Source organism: Haliotis cracherodii, unplaced genomic scaffold (genome assembly GCF_022045235.1).
Source record: "Haliotis cracherodii isolate W230 unplaced genomic scaffold, xgHalCrac1.p SCAF_3, whole genome shotgun sequence".
NCBI classification, from domain to species: domain Eukaryota; kingdom Metazoa; phylum Mollusca; class Gastropoda; order Lepetellida; family Haliotidae; genus Haliotis; species Haliotis cracherodii.
This window is the reverse complement of record NW_027266286.1, coordinates 36,694,893-36,712,659: the sequence shown is the minus strand read 5'-3', so window position 1 is coordinate 36,712,659 and position 17,767 is coordinate 36,694,893. Positions and strand designations below refer to the sequence as shown.

The following is a 17,767-nucleotide window of genomic DNA, read 5'->3' as shown; positions in this document are numbered from 1 at the left end:
GAAACTTCAGTTTGAAAGAGTGTACACTCCTTGGGTTTGAGTTTCAAATTTGCTAGCCGTAACTGCGTAAATACCATCTTTAGATTTTCCAATGCACTACTAAAATTTGGGCCAAAGATGATCACGTCATCCAGATAGCAAAGACATTTCTTCCACCTTAATTTTCCTAACACTCTATCCATAAGCCTTTCAAATGTAGCCGGTGCATTTGTTAACCCAAAAGGCATGACATTGAAATGGTATAATCCTACATGTGTAACAAAAGCAGTTTTGTGTTTATCTCTAAGATCCATCTTTACCTGCCAATACCCGCTTGCTAAATCCAAAGCGCTGAACCACTTAGCACCCCCTAAAGTTTCCAATGTTTCATCAATACGAGGTAACGGATAAGCATCCCTCTTACTGACAGAGTTCAGTTTCCTAAAGTCAACACAAAATCTACAGGAACCATCTTTCTTGGTCTCTAAACAAACTGGCGCTGACCATGGACTGTCGCTAGCCTCTATGACACCATGAGCCATCATCTTATCAACTTCTTCTTCAATCACTTGTTTCCTACTTAAAGGTACCCTTCTAGCTGGAAGTTTGATGGGAATCGCCCCAGATGTATCTATTGTGTGGGTAACCACATTTGTTTGTCCTAAAGATCCATCTTCTCCTACAAAAACATCCTCATACTCTAACACTAACTGAGTCAATGCTTGTTTCTGCTCAGCGGTAAGCTCATTAGAACTACTGTCTACCAAAGGCTGCAAATGAGGAGGTAACTCCTTTTTGACAGAGTTCTGCTGCTGATCTCTACAACACTCAACTACCTGACTGACACTACTAACAGTACCTATTAGTGATGAACTGTTCAAAGAAACTCCCTTATTACTAAGGTTTAAGACTGACACTATGACCTTGTCATCTTTAGGCTTGACTAAACTTTTAGCCACGAAAATGCCTCTACTGCGTAACTGGTCATTTGGCTCAATCAAACCATACTCTGAAGAAAAGGGACCCATTAGCCTACATTCAATGAACTTTTCCGAACCTTCAGGTACAGTGACTTTGTCAGCAATTTGTATGCGAGAACAGTTGTAAGTTTTCTGTTTATGCAACTTCAATTTGCCTTGTGAAGTTTTAAGAATCTTACGCCTAATCATAATGTCACAATCATAGGTCTCCAGGAAATCCAAGCCAATAATACTACTCAAATGTCCTAGGTCTGCAACAACAAACTCTTGCACAAACTGTGCACTACCAACAGTAAACTCAAATGTTGCACAACCATACTCATTCACCGGACTACCAGTAGCTGTGAAAAATTCCTTATCAACCTTGCTGAATGTAACACCTTCTAGGCCTAACCTCAGAAAATCTTGGTATGACAACAATGAAACAGGAGAACCTGTATCTACCAATAGTTTACAAGGTACCTGCCTTAATTCAACATCTAGAAAAAGACAAGATTTCCCATTGGTATCAGCGTGTAACACTACCTGTTCTCGTACATCAGAACTACTAATGTCATGTTGTGAGGATAACACTGTCGTACTGCCTTCAGTAGGCCTAACATTTTGTTCTAACCCAGCTGAAATCTCGGCCCCGATCCCAGCCTGACTCAGTTTCCCAAGTTAGTCTTAGCACCTACAGATCCTTTAGATCCTGTGGATACAGAAGATCCAGGTAAACCCAACTTAGCCAAATAAGGACATTTGTCCCTTGGATGTCCAGGATCTTGACAAAAGAAACAACTAAATTTCCTAGATTTCTGTGGGACTCTAGTACACTTTTCCAACCGCTGATCTATCAATTTGCTTATTGCATCTACAGTTAAACCTTCGTCAGTACTTGTCTGAGATACTACAGCAACCCTATCGGACATTTCTGGCTTTTTGCTTCTATTTCCCTCAACTGCATCGTATTCAATACCGTGTGCTGTTGCTTCCTCTAAAGTTTGCGGATGAGCGAAAGCAATATGCTTCTTCATAGTGAAGTTTGTCAATCCTGTCAGAAATTGATCAATCACGTGCAACTCCAGTGAGGCAAAGGTGGCTTCCGGATATGCCAGAAGTGCTAATCTGCGTAACTGATATCCAAAGTCAGTTACTGACTCGTCCCTTCCTTGCCTACGGTTTCTAAACTCAGATCTGAAAGCTACACTTCTTTCCTTTGGATTAAATCTCTGTGTAAGCACACTTTTTATGGCATTGTAATCACTCAACTGCATTAGTGTAAGGCTACTGAGCAACTTTTGTGCACTTCCTCGTAGACACATGGTCAATTGCTGTGCTTTCTCACCACTAGTCCACCCATTCCATGCAGCAACTTGTTCAAAATGAACTAAAAAGTCTTGCCAATCACACGTTTTGCCATCAAAAACATCTGGTCTAACTTCCCGACGGATGGGTTTAGTCAAATATGGTTGAACAAACGGAGAACTAGTGTCACTTTGAAAAATTGTATCACCTGCCAAACTGGAATCTAGCAAAGAACCATTACCAGACGGGCCAAAAGCAACTCCAGCTGCAGAGGATGACCTCTGCTTGTGCCGAGAAAAATCTACTGGGACCCTTGGTTTGTCTACGTTTTGATTAGGTGTACCAAAATGTACTGAACGATTTTCCTGTCTACTGCCCCCATCGTAAGCAAACCCATGGTTTAATTTATAATTTGTTTCTTCTGGGTTTAGGCCTAACGTTTCAGTACCTATTGGCCAATCAAGAATTGACTGTGTAGTAACACTATGCAGTTGTTGCTGTGAATCAACATTTCCAGTAGTTGGACACGGTGTTGATGTTACAACTCCTGTGTGATGTGTTTCAGACAAATCCATAAGATCAGTATCCAAACTGGATGTTTGCTCACCCTGACTTGAAAATAATGCACGAGTTTCCTCAGTCATCATATTTCACAACTAAATCCTGACAGAAGAATAAAGATTTACCACACAAAAATAACAATATGGCCTTTTTTGTTCAGAAGAAAAAAAATCAAATCTACAACAAGTTTATCTGGCAAAAAAAACAACAACAAAAACAAAACTAGACTATTTCATTTCAGCATTGTCAAGATCACATGCCAACTCCTGGTCTTGGCACCAAATCTGTAATAGGCGCCCTCTGGCGGGCTGCCCAGTGACAGAATTGTAATCGGAGAGTACTAAGTTTGAACCCTGTTCATATTATTTCGGTCTTTGCGTTGTGTTCTACTGTGATCCGTCATGAACAGTGTACTCTCTCGAGGTTCTATGGTTGGTCAGGTTCTTAACTTTGCTAAAACAAAACTAAGACAAAATCATAAATTAAATGATTTATTAAACTTAACAAAATGTACAAATTAACAGTAAATCAGAAAAATACAAAAAGAAAGCACTCACACACAGTTAAACTTTTTCTATTAGCCTACATGTCTTTATCGTTTACTGCCTAATTTACTGCCTATTTTCTCCTACACCTACTTCTCCCCCACACCACTATTCCAATAACTATACTAAATAAATACCTTACAAAACCTACATTTTAATTTATTTCTTACTCTCCAATCTATCTAAATCCTTATTTCTACATGTTTTTCCTACAACTACTTTTCCCCCACCCGACTACCACATAAATTAAACCTACACCTAAAACTAGTCGTAAAGAAAACCTTATTGCCTAGAGGGATGTTCCCCCGTAGTGGGTGTTGTGGACTTACTTGTCGGGATACCCGAAACTTCAGACGACTAACCTCGGTCGTATCAGGCTTTTATACCCACGGAGCTAACCATATTCATAGGTCACGGGTCTGTCATAGCGACTGATTTATGACTACCATTGTCTGCAGTACATTTGACTTCAAGGGCAATTTACCCTGTAGCCATGTCTCCATAACTTAATTGTCATTACGTTTTAGGCGCTAATCCCCGTTGTTAATCCTCACCAACATTTCATTGTATTTTGACTGTCAGTCAGCCTGGACTACCATATCACTTCCCTTTAACTACTGCTTTTTATAGTATGGCATTTATTGCCCTAATTGATCATCCCATGAACTGTGTTTGTTAATCACGCCCATATGTCCAAAGCAACGTCGTTGTCTCTTTGTCTGTCCATTGTTGTTCATTACTATATATGTGCTACCATTACACAGTTACTAGGGTGTTAGTCAGGCTTGGTATTCCGAGGTCGTCCCTATGCCAGCACTCGGAATACCAAGCCTGACTAACACCTGACTAACGTAATGACAATTAAGTTATGGAGACATGGCTACAGGGTAAATTGCCCTTGAAGTCAAATGTACTGCAGACAATGGTAGTCATAAATCAGTCGCTATGACAACTTCCCTCCGTTCCGTGAAGCTTGGACCCCAAGCTTTGACAAGTCCAAATTGATATGTGTGAACTTTTTCACCAACGGAAACAATAGTGCAAAATGTAAACAAAATCAGTTAGATGAATTCGTGATATCGTTGAAATTCTTGTGCAACAAATATACCTATGCAATGACGGTATGAAAGTGGTCATCTAGCCAATTTGATTAAGTGCCAGTTTGAAAGTGATCTTTGTAATGTGCAAATTCACTACGAGTTAATTACCGCTTTGGACAGATTCAATAAATATATTATTGAGGTTCTTTGAATTCAGGAGTCTGGTTTGGTGGTGCGACTCAGTACTGAATAATGATAATGAGTAATGTCATAAAAAGTACAAATTAAACATCTCAGCAAATATTTCACATAAAGAAATTTGAAACCAGGAGTCTAGCTTTACCGCGTGACTCAAACGGTACTTGTGGGTACTATTGCCCTTTTAAGTACAATGGGTGCTCTTCCCGTGTCTTTGACGGAGCTTGCCCAGATATTGTGGGTGCGATGCCCAAGAAAAAAAAAATCCTTAATTCCGACATCAAAACTCTGAAATGCTGAATACTGCTGTGCTGTTAGTTACTTATTACTGACATACAATAAACATATGTGTAGGGGTGGCTCACCCAAGAATATCCCTAATCTGAAATCAAAGTCCTAGACAATACATTCAATTTTGTACCAAACCGTGCACATTAATTACTTGTAACAAATGACAAACTTTGTCGTTTAGATTTTTGAAATTACGAGTCGAGCTTAGAGGTGTGACTCGATAACCCTACAGCTTAGGTTTGTCTGGGGCCCTAGCTGCAACTATATGTCTGGCGTGGCCTGGAGACATTTCAAAGATTCCCTACACAATAACTTCAAAGATCTAGCTTGACTAAAGATGTAATTTGGAGTATATTGCACACATACAAAACTGAATTTTGGAAAGACACATTTTGGCATTAATATACTGGCTTTGATTAAACATACCTGGTTGCACTTATCAACAGTCACACATCATATATCCTGGATTGAGTCCATGTAAGTAAACACAAATTAGTAAGTCCCAATGAGATATCTTGTACACAGTGTCCATCTTGTAGGTGCCCGTGAGGCGGTTTCTGTATGATCTGCATCATGATGGCTGTGGTCAGGATCACTGCGGGATAGGCGTTTATACTTCCTTGGTCCTGTGTATGAACGAAATCTTGAGAGATTCGGAGAGATTCCTGTTGTTTTCTTCAATCTTGTTTCTTCATGGCTCGAGTTGATGATTGTTCTTCAGGGTGGTAGGCATACAGAGAGGTTACGGGATCGGGAGTAAGCTCAAAAGTTACTCCAGCCGGATTCTAACACCAGTTGTCTAAGGGCGTTCGTTTCGGCCCTCGGATGGTAGCTCAGGGTGATGACGGAAGACAAAACTCAGTGGTGAAGTTTAGACGACAGCAGCCATGTTTATTGTTGATGGTTGAAAATGAGTCGAAAAGGTACATGTTGATAATAACGTGACAGAACGCACACCGGGATCGAGTGGCCAATCGAGAGAACCGTTCTGTCACTTACACGAGTCGATCTTCTGTCTGCCTCCAGGCTCTGTCTCCCTGACTGACCATGTCAGTCGGGTTTTGTAGAGCGAGGTATTACATAACGTGTGGCAAGGTCATTGTCCCACGTGTATGTATAGACGTAAGATCCGGCGACGTTAGGAGGTGTTAATTGAAATTTATAGATAGCCCTGGAGATTAAGGGTCCTGCCCGGAGGGGCTTATGATAAGAGGGGATACGTCGAATGTTTGCTGAATATATTAAACAGACAAAGGGCATAGAATTCGGTGCACTTGGAAACATATTGAACCAGTTAGGTATTTAGATAAATGAAATGTTGGTGAGGATTAACAACGGGGATTAGCGCCTAAAACGTAATGACAATTAAGTTATGGAGACATGGCTACAGGGTAAATTGCCCTTGAAGTCAAATGTACTGCAGACAATGGTAGTCATAAATCAGTCGCTATGACAACTAGCAGCGTCAAGCCAGCCGCCATCTTGACGGGAAAACGAAGAAGATGACAGACAGCACCCCAGCCAACCCGATTGTCAGTAACAGACAGCAGCCCAGCCAACCCAATTGTCCTCAACGAACAGCAGCCCAGCTTACCCGAACGTCAGCAACAACGACATCAAGACAATATTCTTGTAACCATGCTACGAACACTCAAGATCAAGTCGACCAACGTCAAGATTCTTTAGCAAGTACCAACCGATATATGTGCGTGTGACAATATAATTGAACCTTCGTTCCAACTCTCAACGTGTATTGTGCTCATACATATTCTCACAGACGTTCTTGTTCCTATAAGGTATGTTATGTAATCAAGTCATTATTGTTTCGTTGTCTTAAAATTTTGTCATGTTTTTCTAAAATGAGTATGTATTGCAATCTATGTATTGTTATCAGAGGTACAATCCTTATCAGATTAAGTTTTTGAAATCGGCTAGGCTCTTACTTTATTCATGTCCTACACCCTACGCTTATACGCATTTAGTGCAGATCCACGATATCTGCGGGTTCCGAGTCGTCCCATACAAATCAGACTCCCGGTTTCAAGGATTTTTCTTTTAATTTGTGGCCCTATAACCATTACTATAGACAACAGCTTTCAAAAAGTTATCCAATACCCTACAATTTCCTGCTTATATCTTCATTTATTCCCTTTTGAGTATGTAAGCACTGAAATTATTTGTACTCTTTGTGAAAACTGATAAAATCAATGTAGTAGCAGCGATTGTAGAAGTATAATAAGTTAGGGAGCCTCGTTGCTTACCAAGCTTATTCAGTGGGGACTGTGTACACAGTCTATATCCTACTTCTTCGTTTTGCCAACGTGATTTTGTTCTTAATTAGGATACCGGCGAAAATTATGTATATTCGTGCGATCAACCGTTAATGGTCTCTGGCACACAAAATACGATTCGTTCAAATATCTTCAAGACAATTTCACATGATTGAATTTTTCATTACATTCCAGTTTAGACTTTTGAAGTTGGTTAGGTTTTGCATACACATTCAACTTTTTAGCGCAGATCACACTTCACATCTGCTAGCCTTGTCGAATCTAGGCTCACAATATAAGACTCCCAATTTCAAAGATCTTACTGTTATCATGAAAATATTACTTTCATATGCAAACGACAACGCTTTACGCACATTATGTTTTTGTCCCTACGTCATCAGTGTACTTAACTTCAACAATGTTTATTGTGTGTTTCAATGTGATACCTGTGATCTAGCAGTCTGGTATTCCGACTGCAAGGGCGACCGCGAGCAGGATGTGCTGCTCGGTGGAAACTCGTCCAATGTTCTTTGTGTATGAGCCGGAATCTCCGCTCACCTGTATTTTGTGTGTACGAGCCGGCACCTCCGCTCAACTTGTTAATGTTATGTATAATTGTTTCACCGATATTGACAATGTTGTTATTCACTTATTTACTTTTACACGCCTGTACATCTTATCTACTGTCATTTCATTCATCTCAGTCAAGTGTAGTGCATGAAGCAACCACTTGTCAACCTGTCGATCTCACTTGCATTGATCTGTACTTGTACTTGTACTCCATATTGTCATTATTTTTAAAAAGCTTTTGAGGACAAAAGCTCCACGACGTTCAGGGGTATTGTAATAGTGCAAACCATTTCAATACTTTTAATTAGAATAGTGCAAACCATTTCAATACTTTTATTTTACATTTCATTTATCTAAATACCTAACTGGTTCAATATGTTTCCAAGTGCACCGAATTCTATGCCCTTTGTCTGTTTAATATATTCAGCAAACATTCGACGTATCCCCTCTTATCATAAGCCCCTCCGGGCAGGACCCTTAATCTCCAGGGCTATCTATAAATTTCAATTAACACCTCCTAACGTCGCCGGATCTTACGTCTATACATACACGTGGGACAATGACCTTGCCACACGTTATGTAATACCTCGCTCTACAAAACCCGACTGACATGGTCAGTCAGGGAGACAGAGCCTGGAGACAGACAGAAGATCGACTCGTGTAAGTGACAGAACGGTTCTCCCACCCGGGAAGATTGGCCACTCGATCCCGGTGTGCGTTCTGTCACGTTATTATCAACATGTACCTTTTCGACTCATTTTCAACCATCAACAATAAACATGGCTGCTGTCGTCTAAACTTCACCACTGAGTTTTGTCTTCCGTCATCACCCTGAGCTACCATCCGAGGGCCGAAACGAACGCCCTTGGACAGGTCATACAATCTTCTAAACTTCCCATTGGTCAAATGATAATTCCTAACATAGCGTGCTCGGCGACACCTATAGAACCGGAAACACGCTACGGCAGGAAGACATGCGGACCTCGCAACCGTCACAGGGAATTCCAATGGAATTTTACTGCCAAACGTGAGTAATAAATAGATTAATTGACTACAAGATAACGACTTCCACCAGCCCTGCTGAAGCACTACAAAGCCCTATAATTTACAACCCTTACCATAAATGAAAATTAAACTTGCCGCCATACTACCCGATAAATTACGATCTATTTTTAGCCCAACTACCACATAACAATGTATAACCTACAATTAAACCGACAGCTCAGAACAAACCAAATTCAACACTTTTAAGTAATGATAAAATATTTTTCATCCTGTGCAATCCACTCTGTTGGCTAATCTGCTATGTGCACGAGAGCATGTTACAAATCACATCGCGGCCTCCCCGTACAAACAAATCCAAGCTCAGCACAAATCGATTTCAACACTTTCAATACAGAAGTCACCGCCAATGCAATCACCCCCGACAGCTAATCCTCTCTGTGCATTTGACCATAACATCTACTCACATACCAAGCACCGCGCCAGGAAAAGTACCAGACGCCTCAATCGCTTATACCCATCAATTTTTATTGCAAGGGGAGTATGTACTCCCGCTAACAGTGTGGAGTACTAATTAAACATTCCAGTAATGTTACCCGCCACTATATCAGTTTTTTGTAACTTGCTGATACTATTTTGCACATACAAAACAATTATTGAACAGTACATAGCAATTATCCTCCTTTACCAACCTATACAAAGAAACACAGTCACAGTGTTCAACTTAAAACACTTCAATTTGCACATATATAATACTTATACACAAATACATAACAATTATCTCCCTTTACCAATATATACAAAGAAAACAAATTTGGATACACCATATATACAAATTTGTATATTTTTGTATATGTCGTATATACAAACTCGTATATTTTTGTATATATCATCATTCCAATCTTGTATATGCTTTGGAAATATCATCATTCCAAAGCATATACAAGCTTGTATAGATGGATTTTTTTTGCAGTGTATTTCATAGAGTGAGTGCCAAACATTGTATGAACGTCGTCGCAAGCTCCGACGTTCATACAGTTTGGCCCTCACTCTATGAAGGTTCATACTCCAATGAACTCACACAAAGTGAAGGTCAATTCTTAAATAATAACAGAAATGAAGTAGCAATGAATTATGGTTGTCTGTTTACGTTCAGACTACCTTAGAAGGAAAGATTAACAAACAATGATGTTTTGTGGGATATAATGGGCAGAGTGTGGATGATGCAGGCAGGGGCGATAAGCAAGGTCCTACCGCGGACTAGAAATCGCATACAGACCCTATCGCAGGTCAAGTTGTCCCTCCACCGTGCTTGGCAGACAGGACCCACAGGAAAGATACTGTCACTCCCCCAGTGAAAACAGAGGGCAGAAGAATTTGGGCTCCGCTGTAGTTAGCAGGCAGCCAGAGTATCGTACACACATCAGCATGGTGTTAAACTAAAGCCCCCGACTGCACCATGCCAAACAGCTGGGTGCAAAATGTATAAATACATTTTGAACACCGCTGAAATCCAAACATTTTATTATATTTGGATTAAGTAGTATAGGTAATGATGGTTCTGGCTCGATTCCACTGGAGTCAGATTTATATACCTATACTGCTACTACAGAGGGAATTTTTTATGTCAAAATGATGATGTAATTCAACGATCGTCATAAGTCGTATTAAAAGAATCATCAATATTAATTAATAATGAATAAAATTTACTTTAGCCCACGAGGATATTGGAAAGGTATAGGAGCAATACAAAAATTAGCCACCGCGGCTGAGGTGTCTAAAGATGTGCCCAAGGATTGGTTAAAGAAACAAGCGATGTGGCAAATATACTTACCGGCACCGCGTTATATACCGAGGAAGAAGTTTGATATTTTTACAACGAATGAAGTTCATCAGGCTGACCTCTTGTTTCTTCCCCATGATAAGGTAAGACGCAAAACGTATAAATATGCTTTAACCGTAGTGGATGTGGCTAGTTGATACAAAGAGGCTGAGCCATTAACCTCGAAAGATTCAACAGAAGTAGCTAATGCACTGAGCCGCATATATATATACGCGGACCACTAAAATGGCCCAAGCTATTTCAAGTAGATCCCAGTCGCGAGTTTATGGGATCAGTAACTAAACTGTTAACAAAGCACGATGTCGAAATCAGGCGTGGTGAAAAAGAGGCCCACCGTAGTCAAGCTATCGTCGAAAGATTTAACTGGACATTAGTGGAACATTTGTTTGGCTATCAGTATGGGATTGAAATGAAATTAGAACGATTGAGATCAAACAAATGGGTGACACTATTATCAGCTGTTGTATCAGTGCTGAATAATGAAGTAACACGATTAATCGGGAAGAAACCATCCGATGTGATTAAAATGAAATCCGTGACTTCCGAATCTTCAGCACCGAGGAGAGGCGAAAACTTTCGGATAGAGTAAGCGTAAGATATTTATACCAGCCCGGTGAACTCGAAGGAGGCCTACGTCACGCAACCGATCCGATTTGGTCCCTAAAGACATATAACATTAGTCGATTGGTTATGATAGAAGGAGAGCCTATTCTTCATTATCTTAAAGATGGACCGGGCCGGGCATTTGTACAAGAAGAGTTGCTCATAGTTCCCAATGATACAGTATTACCAACATAACCATAAGCATAGGTAGTTACACCATCCTTATCAATATATCTCTTTGTATCTCAGGGGGATAATGATGTCTTGTTCATTCATAATCCATATATCCTGTGATTGTAACTTCTTAAAGAGTTCATCTTGTGTTTGAATGTTCTACCATTGAATAATGCTTCTTTATACTGTTCGTGTTTGATATGCTTTTTTTACCACATACTTCTTAACGTCTTTAGCTTTTCTTATCTCTCAATTATCGGACTTCTTTATAGAATACATCTTAGGTCTTAATCCGACATACTCAGCAATAGGGGCCCCAGCACATTCATCCTTCATCTTACCTAACACCTTTTTATTTACTACGCTGTGCAGTGGATTATCTTTTGGGTAATCGCTCGTGTCGTACATATCTATTTTTTCTGCCATATCTTTATACACATCCTCGGTTTGTATTTCCATCAACAAAGAATCTGTGTCGGTATATAACACCTCGCATCTATCGCCGTATTGCTTCTTAAGTTCGTTGTAATAAAAGTCATACATTAAGTGTTTTGACAAGTCAAGAATACTCATACCAACGTACACCGGTCTGTTGAATTTTATATTACTCTTCTGCATATGCAACGGGGCTAAGTCGTTATTGAATATCTTGCTTCTGTTTAAAGCCGGACTGGCTATAAGTTTCCTGAGTCTTTCTTCCTCATTAGATCTGACTAAGTTAACATCAACACGCTTCCTTAGTTTCTCCATAGTTTTACCAAATATTGAGTTATTCATGAGCTTATATAGGTTCTTTTCAAAATCGCTGGTAGCCATCTTTCGTAAATCTGTGTTCAGTCTTATATAGGGCTCCATCCAAGGGATCAAACTTTAGAACTCTGTGTATTTTCTTTAGTTTCATACCTAATAATAGATATAACTTGAGATTTCTGTAGTGAACTATATGTTTTTTCTTAACCATCAAATTTGGTACGAGTTTTTCTATGTTAGCTAACCTAGTATTACCCATCAATGAGTGTTGATATTCCGACATCCAATCTTTATTCACCATTAATCTTTTGGGAGCTAGCGGACAACTGTTATGGTCTTTATGTAATGAATTTGGATATTCCAAGTCAACTTCTAGTATGTACCCTTTATCGGAATCTGAGGGGATATCATTCACTTCGATATCATCGACCCACTCAAAACCACCGGTGGGTAAAGGTTGATTCATAGCCCATCCGTACAAATTGTTGGCGTCGAGATATGATATATGCGTGTCGGGTTTACTCGGATCATATCCTTCCACTAATTTATTATTAGCCTTAGAATACCTTTTCGCTACCAACAATATACCACCTCTTAGTCCTTTCTCAATAAACAAGTGCATATCGTAATCTGTGAGTAATTTTAGTTCTACACCGGTCTTCTTCAACAATGCATCCCACGATAGTCCGGGACTGGAATAGTACCATGCAAGGTCCAAGCCGTATTGTTTTAAACATGTCTTTCTAAATATCTCGAATATATCGGCGAGTAACAGTACATCGGTTTTTAAGTACAGATCGTGATAATCACCTAAATTCGCACAACCTAATTTATCCCAGACCGTCAGAGCGTGTTCATAATTGGCATCGGTTAGCTTAGATTCTGTTAAGTTACTACAGAATGATTCGAGGGGTGGTAATTTAGTTTCGTCGAATCTAGACCAATCATCCATATATTCATTCGTAAGGATATACACCTTTTCTCAGCAACAAATGACGACACTGATCAGTATATTGATTTGTTATTGCAAAGTCATCGGGATTGTTTGCATTAACTAAATTTCCAGGGAAGATAACAGAAACTGTACGGAGTCTATGAATCTAAGCCCATTACTTTGCTTTATTCTGGCTTTCCCATCCTTCTCCTTATAATGTATAGTTTTAGTCAACGAGAATGATATGTATTTTTCCATATTATTAGGAATACATGTTAAACCACCGTTTGTCTTTGAGATAGCTTGCATGATGAGATGTGAATCATATCCTCTAAGGTTATGAAACACAACGGGGATGGGTTTTGTTTGAGAATTCATTTTTAGTTTCAAGTTACACTTGTTATGCGCGGCTCCTCGATAATTACCCGTGACGTGGCAATGATCTCTTACGGAATCCCCATTCAGAGGTTTATTACAAACATGACAACTAGTCGACTTTTGAAAGGCCTCCAATCATCCCTCGTCATACACATGGGTTTCTTACGCGATACATTTCCCTGATTATTCTCTCTTCGTTTTGTAGATATTCTAGGAACTTTCCCGCTGCATTGGGACCTCTATAAATTACGGGTTGGTTTGTTTTCCCATCATACATAACAACTATATATCCAAACCCACAAGGAATATGTTCTTGAGTTTTGTACGTAAAACAGTATTGCGTTCAGTATTTTCTATAGGTTTGATAAGCGCTTTGAAGTCGGCGTAAATTACGTTCGGTACTGGAATTTGATTACAATAATGTTCAAATTTTAATATATTTTTTCCCTCTTTAGGTATATCAATCCTGATAGCATTCTGTCCAACACCTCTACAGTCTTCTTTATGCGCTTCTAATAGATCTTGTCTGCTGTACCCATGCAGGCATCTTTCGCAGAAATATTTCTTTCTAGCATGTTTTGTTTGATCGTATAATAGCCTGTTTAAACTCTTTTTCCACGTATAATGATATTTACCATCTTTTTCGATAAGAAATTAATTGATTTTGGGAATATGTTCTGGGGCGGAGCTTATCCTTTAGAAGAATGTCCGAAAACATTTATAGCTAAATTATTTTGCTTTTCTGCCTTATCAATTTGTGAGATTGGTGTAGGTTTGTCTATACCATTGAGGTTTAGTCCATCGTTTTGGGGATAGCTAGAAGGTCTATCCGGATTTTTGTCTACGGGGAACAATGCAGATCTAATCATCATTCTGAAACAGTCATCGCCTTTATTTTTTACATTAAGTGGCTTTTTTCTTCCTATAATACGGGGGTAAATCTATATAAGATCCACCTTTGAAAGGCATATAATTTGCTATATCTAAATATAAACTATCGATTTTATCCACACCCGAATCCGAACCTCTATTAGTCCAGCGTTCTAAAGATTCTTGTATCCTCTGAATTGATGTATCTAATGATGTGCTTATAGTATCGGATTCGGTTATAACTTCTTGATTGCTTCGGAAATATGGTTCGGTATATTCAGTGCTATCGTCTGTTACTTTTACTCAATGACATTTTAATCGTCAGCTGGTATTTGATACTACCGTATATGACCGTGTATAAGCCAAATTTTGAGGACCAGAAAAAAGATTCTGTAGAAAGGGGTCGGCTTATCCACGGGATACACTTTCATGATAGTATTTTTCAGATCGTGATCTGTCAGAAACATCGCCTGAATGACGGTTCGATAGATTACAACTTCCCGAAAGTTTGGAAGTTGCCACTACTAGAGCCATTATTGTTATAAATTATCAATAAAGTTATTATTATACACCAATGTTGTCATTATTAAAAAAATGTTATGCATGTTACTACTTCCGATAGTAAGTTTTCAATTGAATGTTCAAAGTTTATCGTTCTTCATAAACTCCACAATCTTTACATGTAACAATATATGTAGTTCACAGCTATAATATATAATCCCCAGATAAAATCGCCAATAGCTATTACGTATGTTTTGCAAAGTTCATAATTTGATAGTGAACAAGTGTCTACCTTTATTGAAAGAGGCAAATAAACAACTGTATCGGCGAGTTATTCCGTTCGCCATTTGCAAAAACATGTGATCAGCTGTTTCCTGTGACGTCACAAACGGTGACCACTGTGATTGCTTCCTGTTGTTTAACCCTCTGGATGCCGAGTTTTTTTTCTGACGCACATTTTCCTAAGATCGGAAAAGTGAACGTTGTGCGAGAATTGCGCTCACGCGGCACTCGATCTACCTTTGGCTATAAAATTACGCAGAAGTGGAGAATATTAAATTCCCTATTTGATTGTGTAAAGTTAACTGCAAGTATTAAACCGGTTTAAAAAAAATACACTTCTAAGTGTTGCCCGAGAATTTTTTCTGCCTTGAAAAACAGTAAATTTCTCCGCTTTTTATCGTACACCCATAAAAGTACTGTGCGACGATTTTTTTTATTTGCAAGCTTTACGGAATCTGTGAGCGAACAAATTACTGCCTAATATCTGAACGACATAACTCTATACCAAATGGAGTTATATGCGTATGTATAACGACAAACATGCAATGTTATCGTTCTTCGTAAACTCCACAATCTTTACATGTAACAATATATGTAATTCACAGCTATAATATATAATCCCCAGATGAAATCGCCAATAGCTATTACGTACGTTTTGCAAAGTTCATAAATTGATAGTGAACAAGTGTCTACCTTTATTGAAAGAGGCAAATAAACAACTGTATCGGCGAGTTATTCCGTTCGCCATTTGCAAAAACATGTGATCAGCTGTTTCCTGTGACCTCACAAACGGTGACCACTGTGATTGCTTTCTGTTGTTTAACCCTCTGGATGCCGAGTTTTTTTTCTGACGCACATTTTCCTAAGATCGGAAAAGTGAACTCCTGGAGAGGCCTGATAACATACTGCTTAGCACATTCTTTCCTGACAGCTGCGGACACATCCACTGGATTTCTCCTGGCACTAAGGTTGTTGCGGCATTCCACTGTCGATTTAGGCACAGAGTCTAACATTGAATTGAATCCTGTCTCCTGGCCAGAAATGAGATAATTGAAGAAACACTTGTCTGGGTGGAATTGTAAGTCCGCTTTTAATCTCTCAATGTTAATAGGTGTTAACGTCAATGTTTGCTTAGTACTTGCTCTGTCTAAGGCATAGTGTAGTCAATCCTTCTGCGCTTTCTGGCATTGTGTCTTGCCGTGCTTTCTTGAATGGCAAATGAGGCAGGTATATATGAAAGGACACTGTTGGCGGTTGCAGCCGAGATCATTAAAGTTGTTACAGATCTCTTGTCCATCACGTCGAACACGAGGTCTATGTACGTGGCATTACTGTCCACATTTCGTCGGTCATATGGAACATGTCTGTCTTGAGTACTGACAAATGGTCGGCGAGGTGTAGCTAAACTCGGGCAGACGTCGGTGCCGTGGGTTACACTTTGACAGACTGAACGCGTCCTGGTACGGCGCCCTGAGGAACACAGGCTGTAGAGTTTTGAGTCTCTCATGTCCCATCGAATGACAACTCCTTTTGCCTCAAAAGCTGCCACACGAGCTGCGAAAAGTTTGTGGAAGTCGTAGTAGCATGTCCCTCCGTACAGGGTAGCAAGTTCAATCACAGTCTGCTCGTGGCCATCTAGCTGTTTCCTTTTGGCATCATTGTTCTCACAATAAATGTCTTTGTAAATACCGAATGCCTGGATAAACTCTCCGAGTGTCAGTGTCCTATTCGGCCTGGGGTCATCTTTGAGCGAGTATACATTCCCCTTGAATTCAGTTACTCTAGTATCCAAACTGTCCTGATTAGGTAATGTCAACAAAGCCAAATTAACATATTTACCCTCCTGGATCCTTTTCCTTAAGGTGGGGGCCACTGTGTGGATATGAGGTAAGGAGTCTGATGGAACCTCGGTTGAGTTGCTAGCGGGGATCAGGAGAGAAGTCTCGATACCACTCAGGGTATTCGATGTAGGGGGGATCACAGGGACTGAGTCTGTCAAGCTAGATACATCAGGCTGGGGAGTTGTTGGATAGACTGATGAACTGGTAATGGTACCCTGCAAGTTAGTGTTGTGATTGCTGCTTGGCAAGTCTTGTTGACACTCGGAAACGGAAGTCATGGTGTTTGTCGTCTCTGTTATGGGATGTGACATGGAATGTCCTCGGTTGTTTTCAGTGTACAGCAGCCGTCTGTTCCACAATGCAGGCACGCTGACACCTTGACTGGCGAGGAGAAGTCGAAGGTCAGCTATAGTGAGATAAGGAGCATTCCTAGGTCTGGGCATGCTGCGGTGGTCGCCATCTTGGTTTACGTCAAGGGTCGCTTCGTTAACCCTAGCAGTACTTGTGTTGAGACTAGCAGATCTGCCACGACGTCTGGTAGTCCTGTCAGCCATTTCAAAGTATAGGCTGTAATGAATCCCTCTGCGGACAGGGATGGAGATTGCAGATGGATATAAGAAGTCGAATGGTGGTGTTACCAAATTGACTTGACAGAACAATGGTTAAACGGCAAGATGGAGGCTGAAAGGAATTTACATAAATACACATGTGACGTCATTCCTTCACATTCCACATGTCCGGTAGTGAAAAGATATCATGGGAGTATATAAGCATTTTATCTACCTGGATGTTGGTTAACGATAACATGGCTATGGGATAATAATACTAAAACAAGGTCAATTGGCCTGACAGGAGTGATAAAAAACAT

At 39.9% G+C, this 17,767-nt stretch overlaps 2 protein-coding genes across 2 annotated transcripts in view; one reads left to right on the top strand and one right to left on the bottom strand.

Moving 5' to 3' along the window:
• The window catches only part of LOC139474145 (EF-hand calcium-binding domain-containing protein 6-like), a 538,680-nt gene that overhangs the window by 184,427 nt on the left and 336,486 nt on the right, over positions 1 to 17,767 (top strand). The gene's annotated exons all lie outside the window — the stretch shown is intronic.
• Positions 1,607 to 2,890, bottom strand: LOC139473999 (uncharacterized). The gene has a single exon (XM_071256860.1). The coding sequence runs from the start codon at positions 2,888 to 2,890 to the stop codon at positions 1,607 to 1,609; it is 1,284 nt and encodes a 427-aa protein (XP_071112961.1).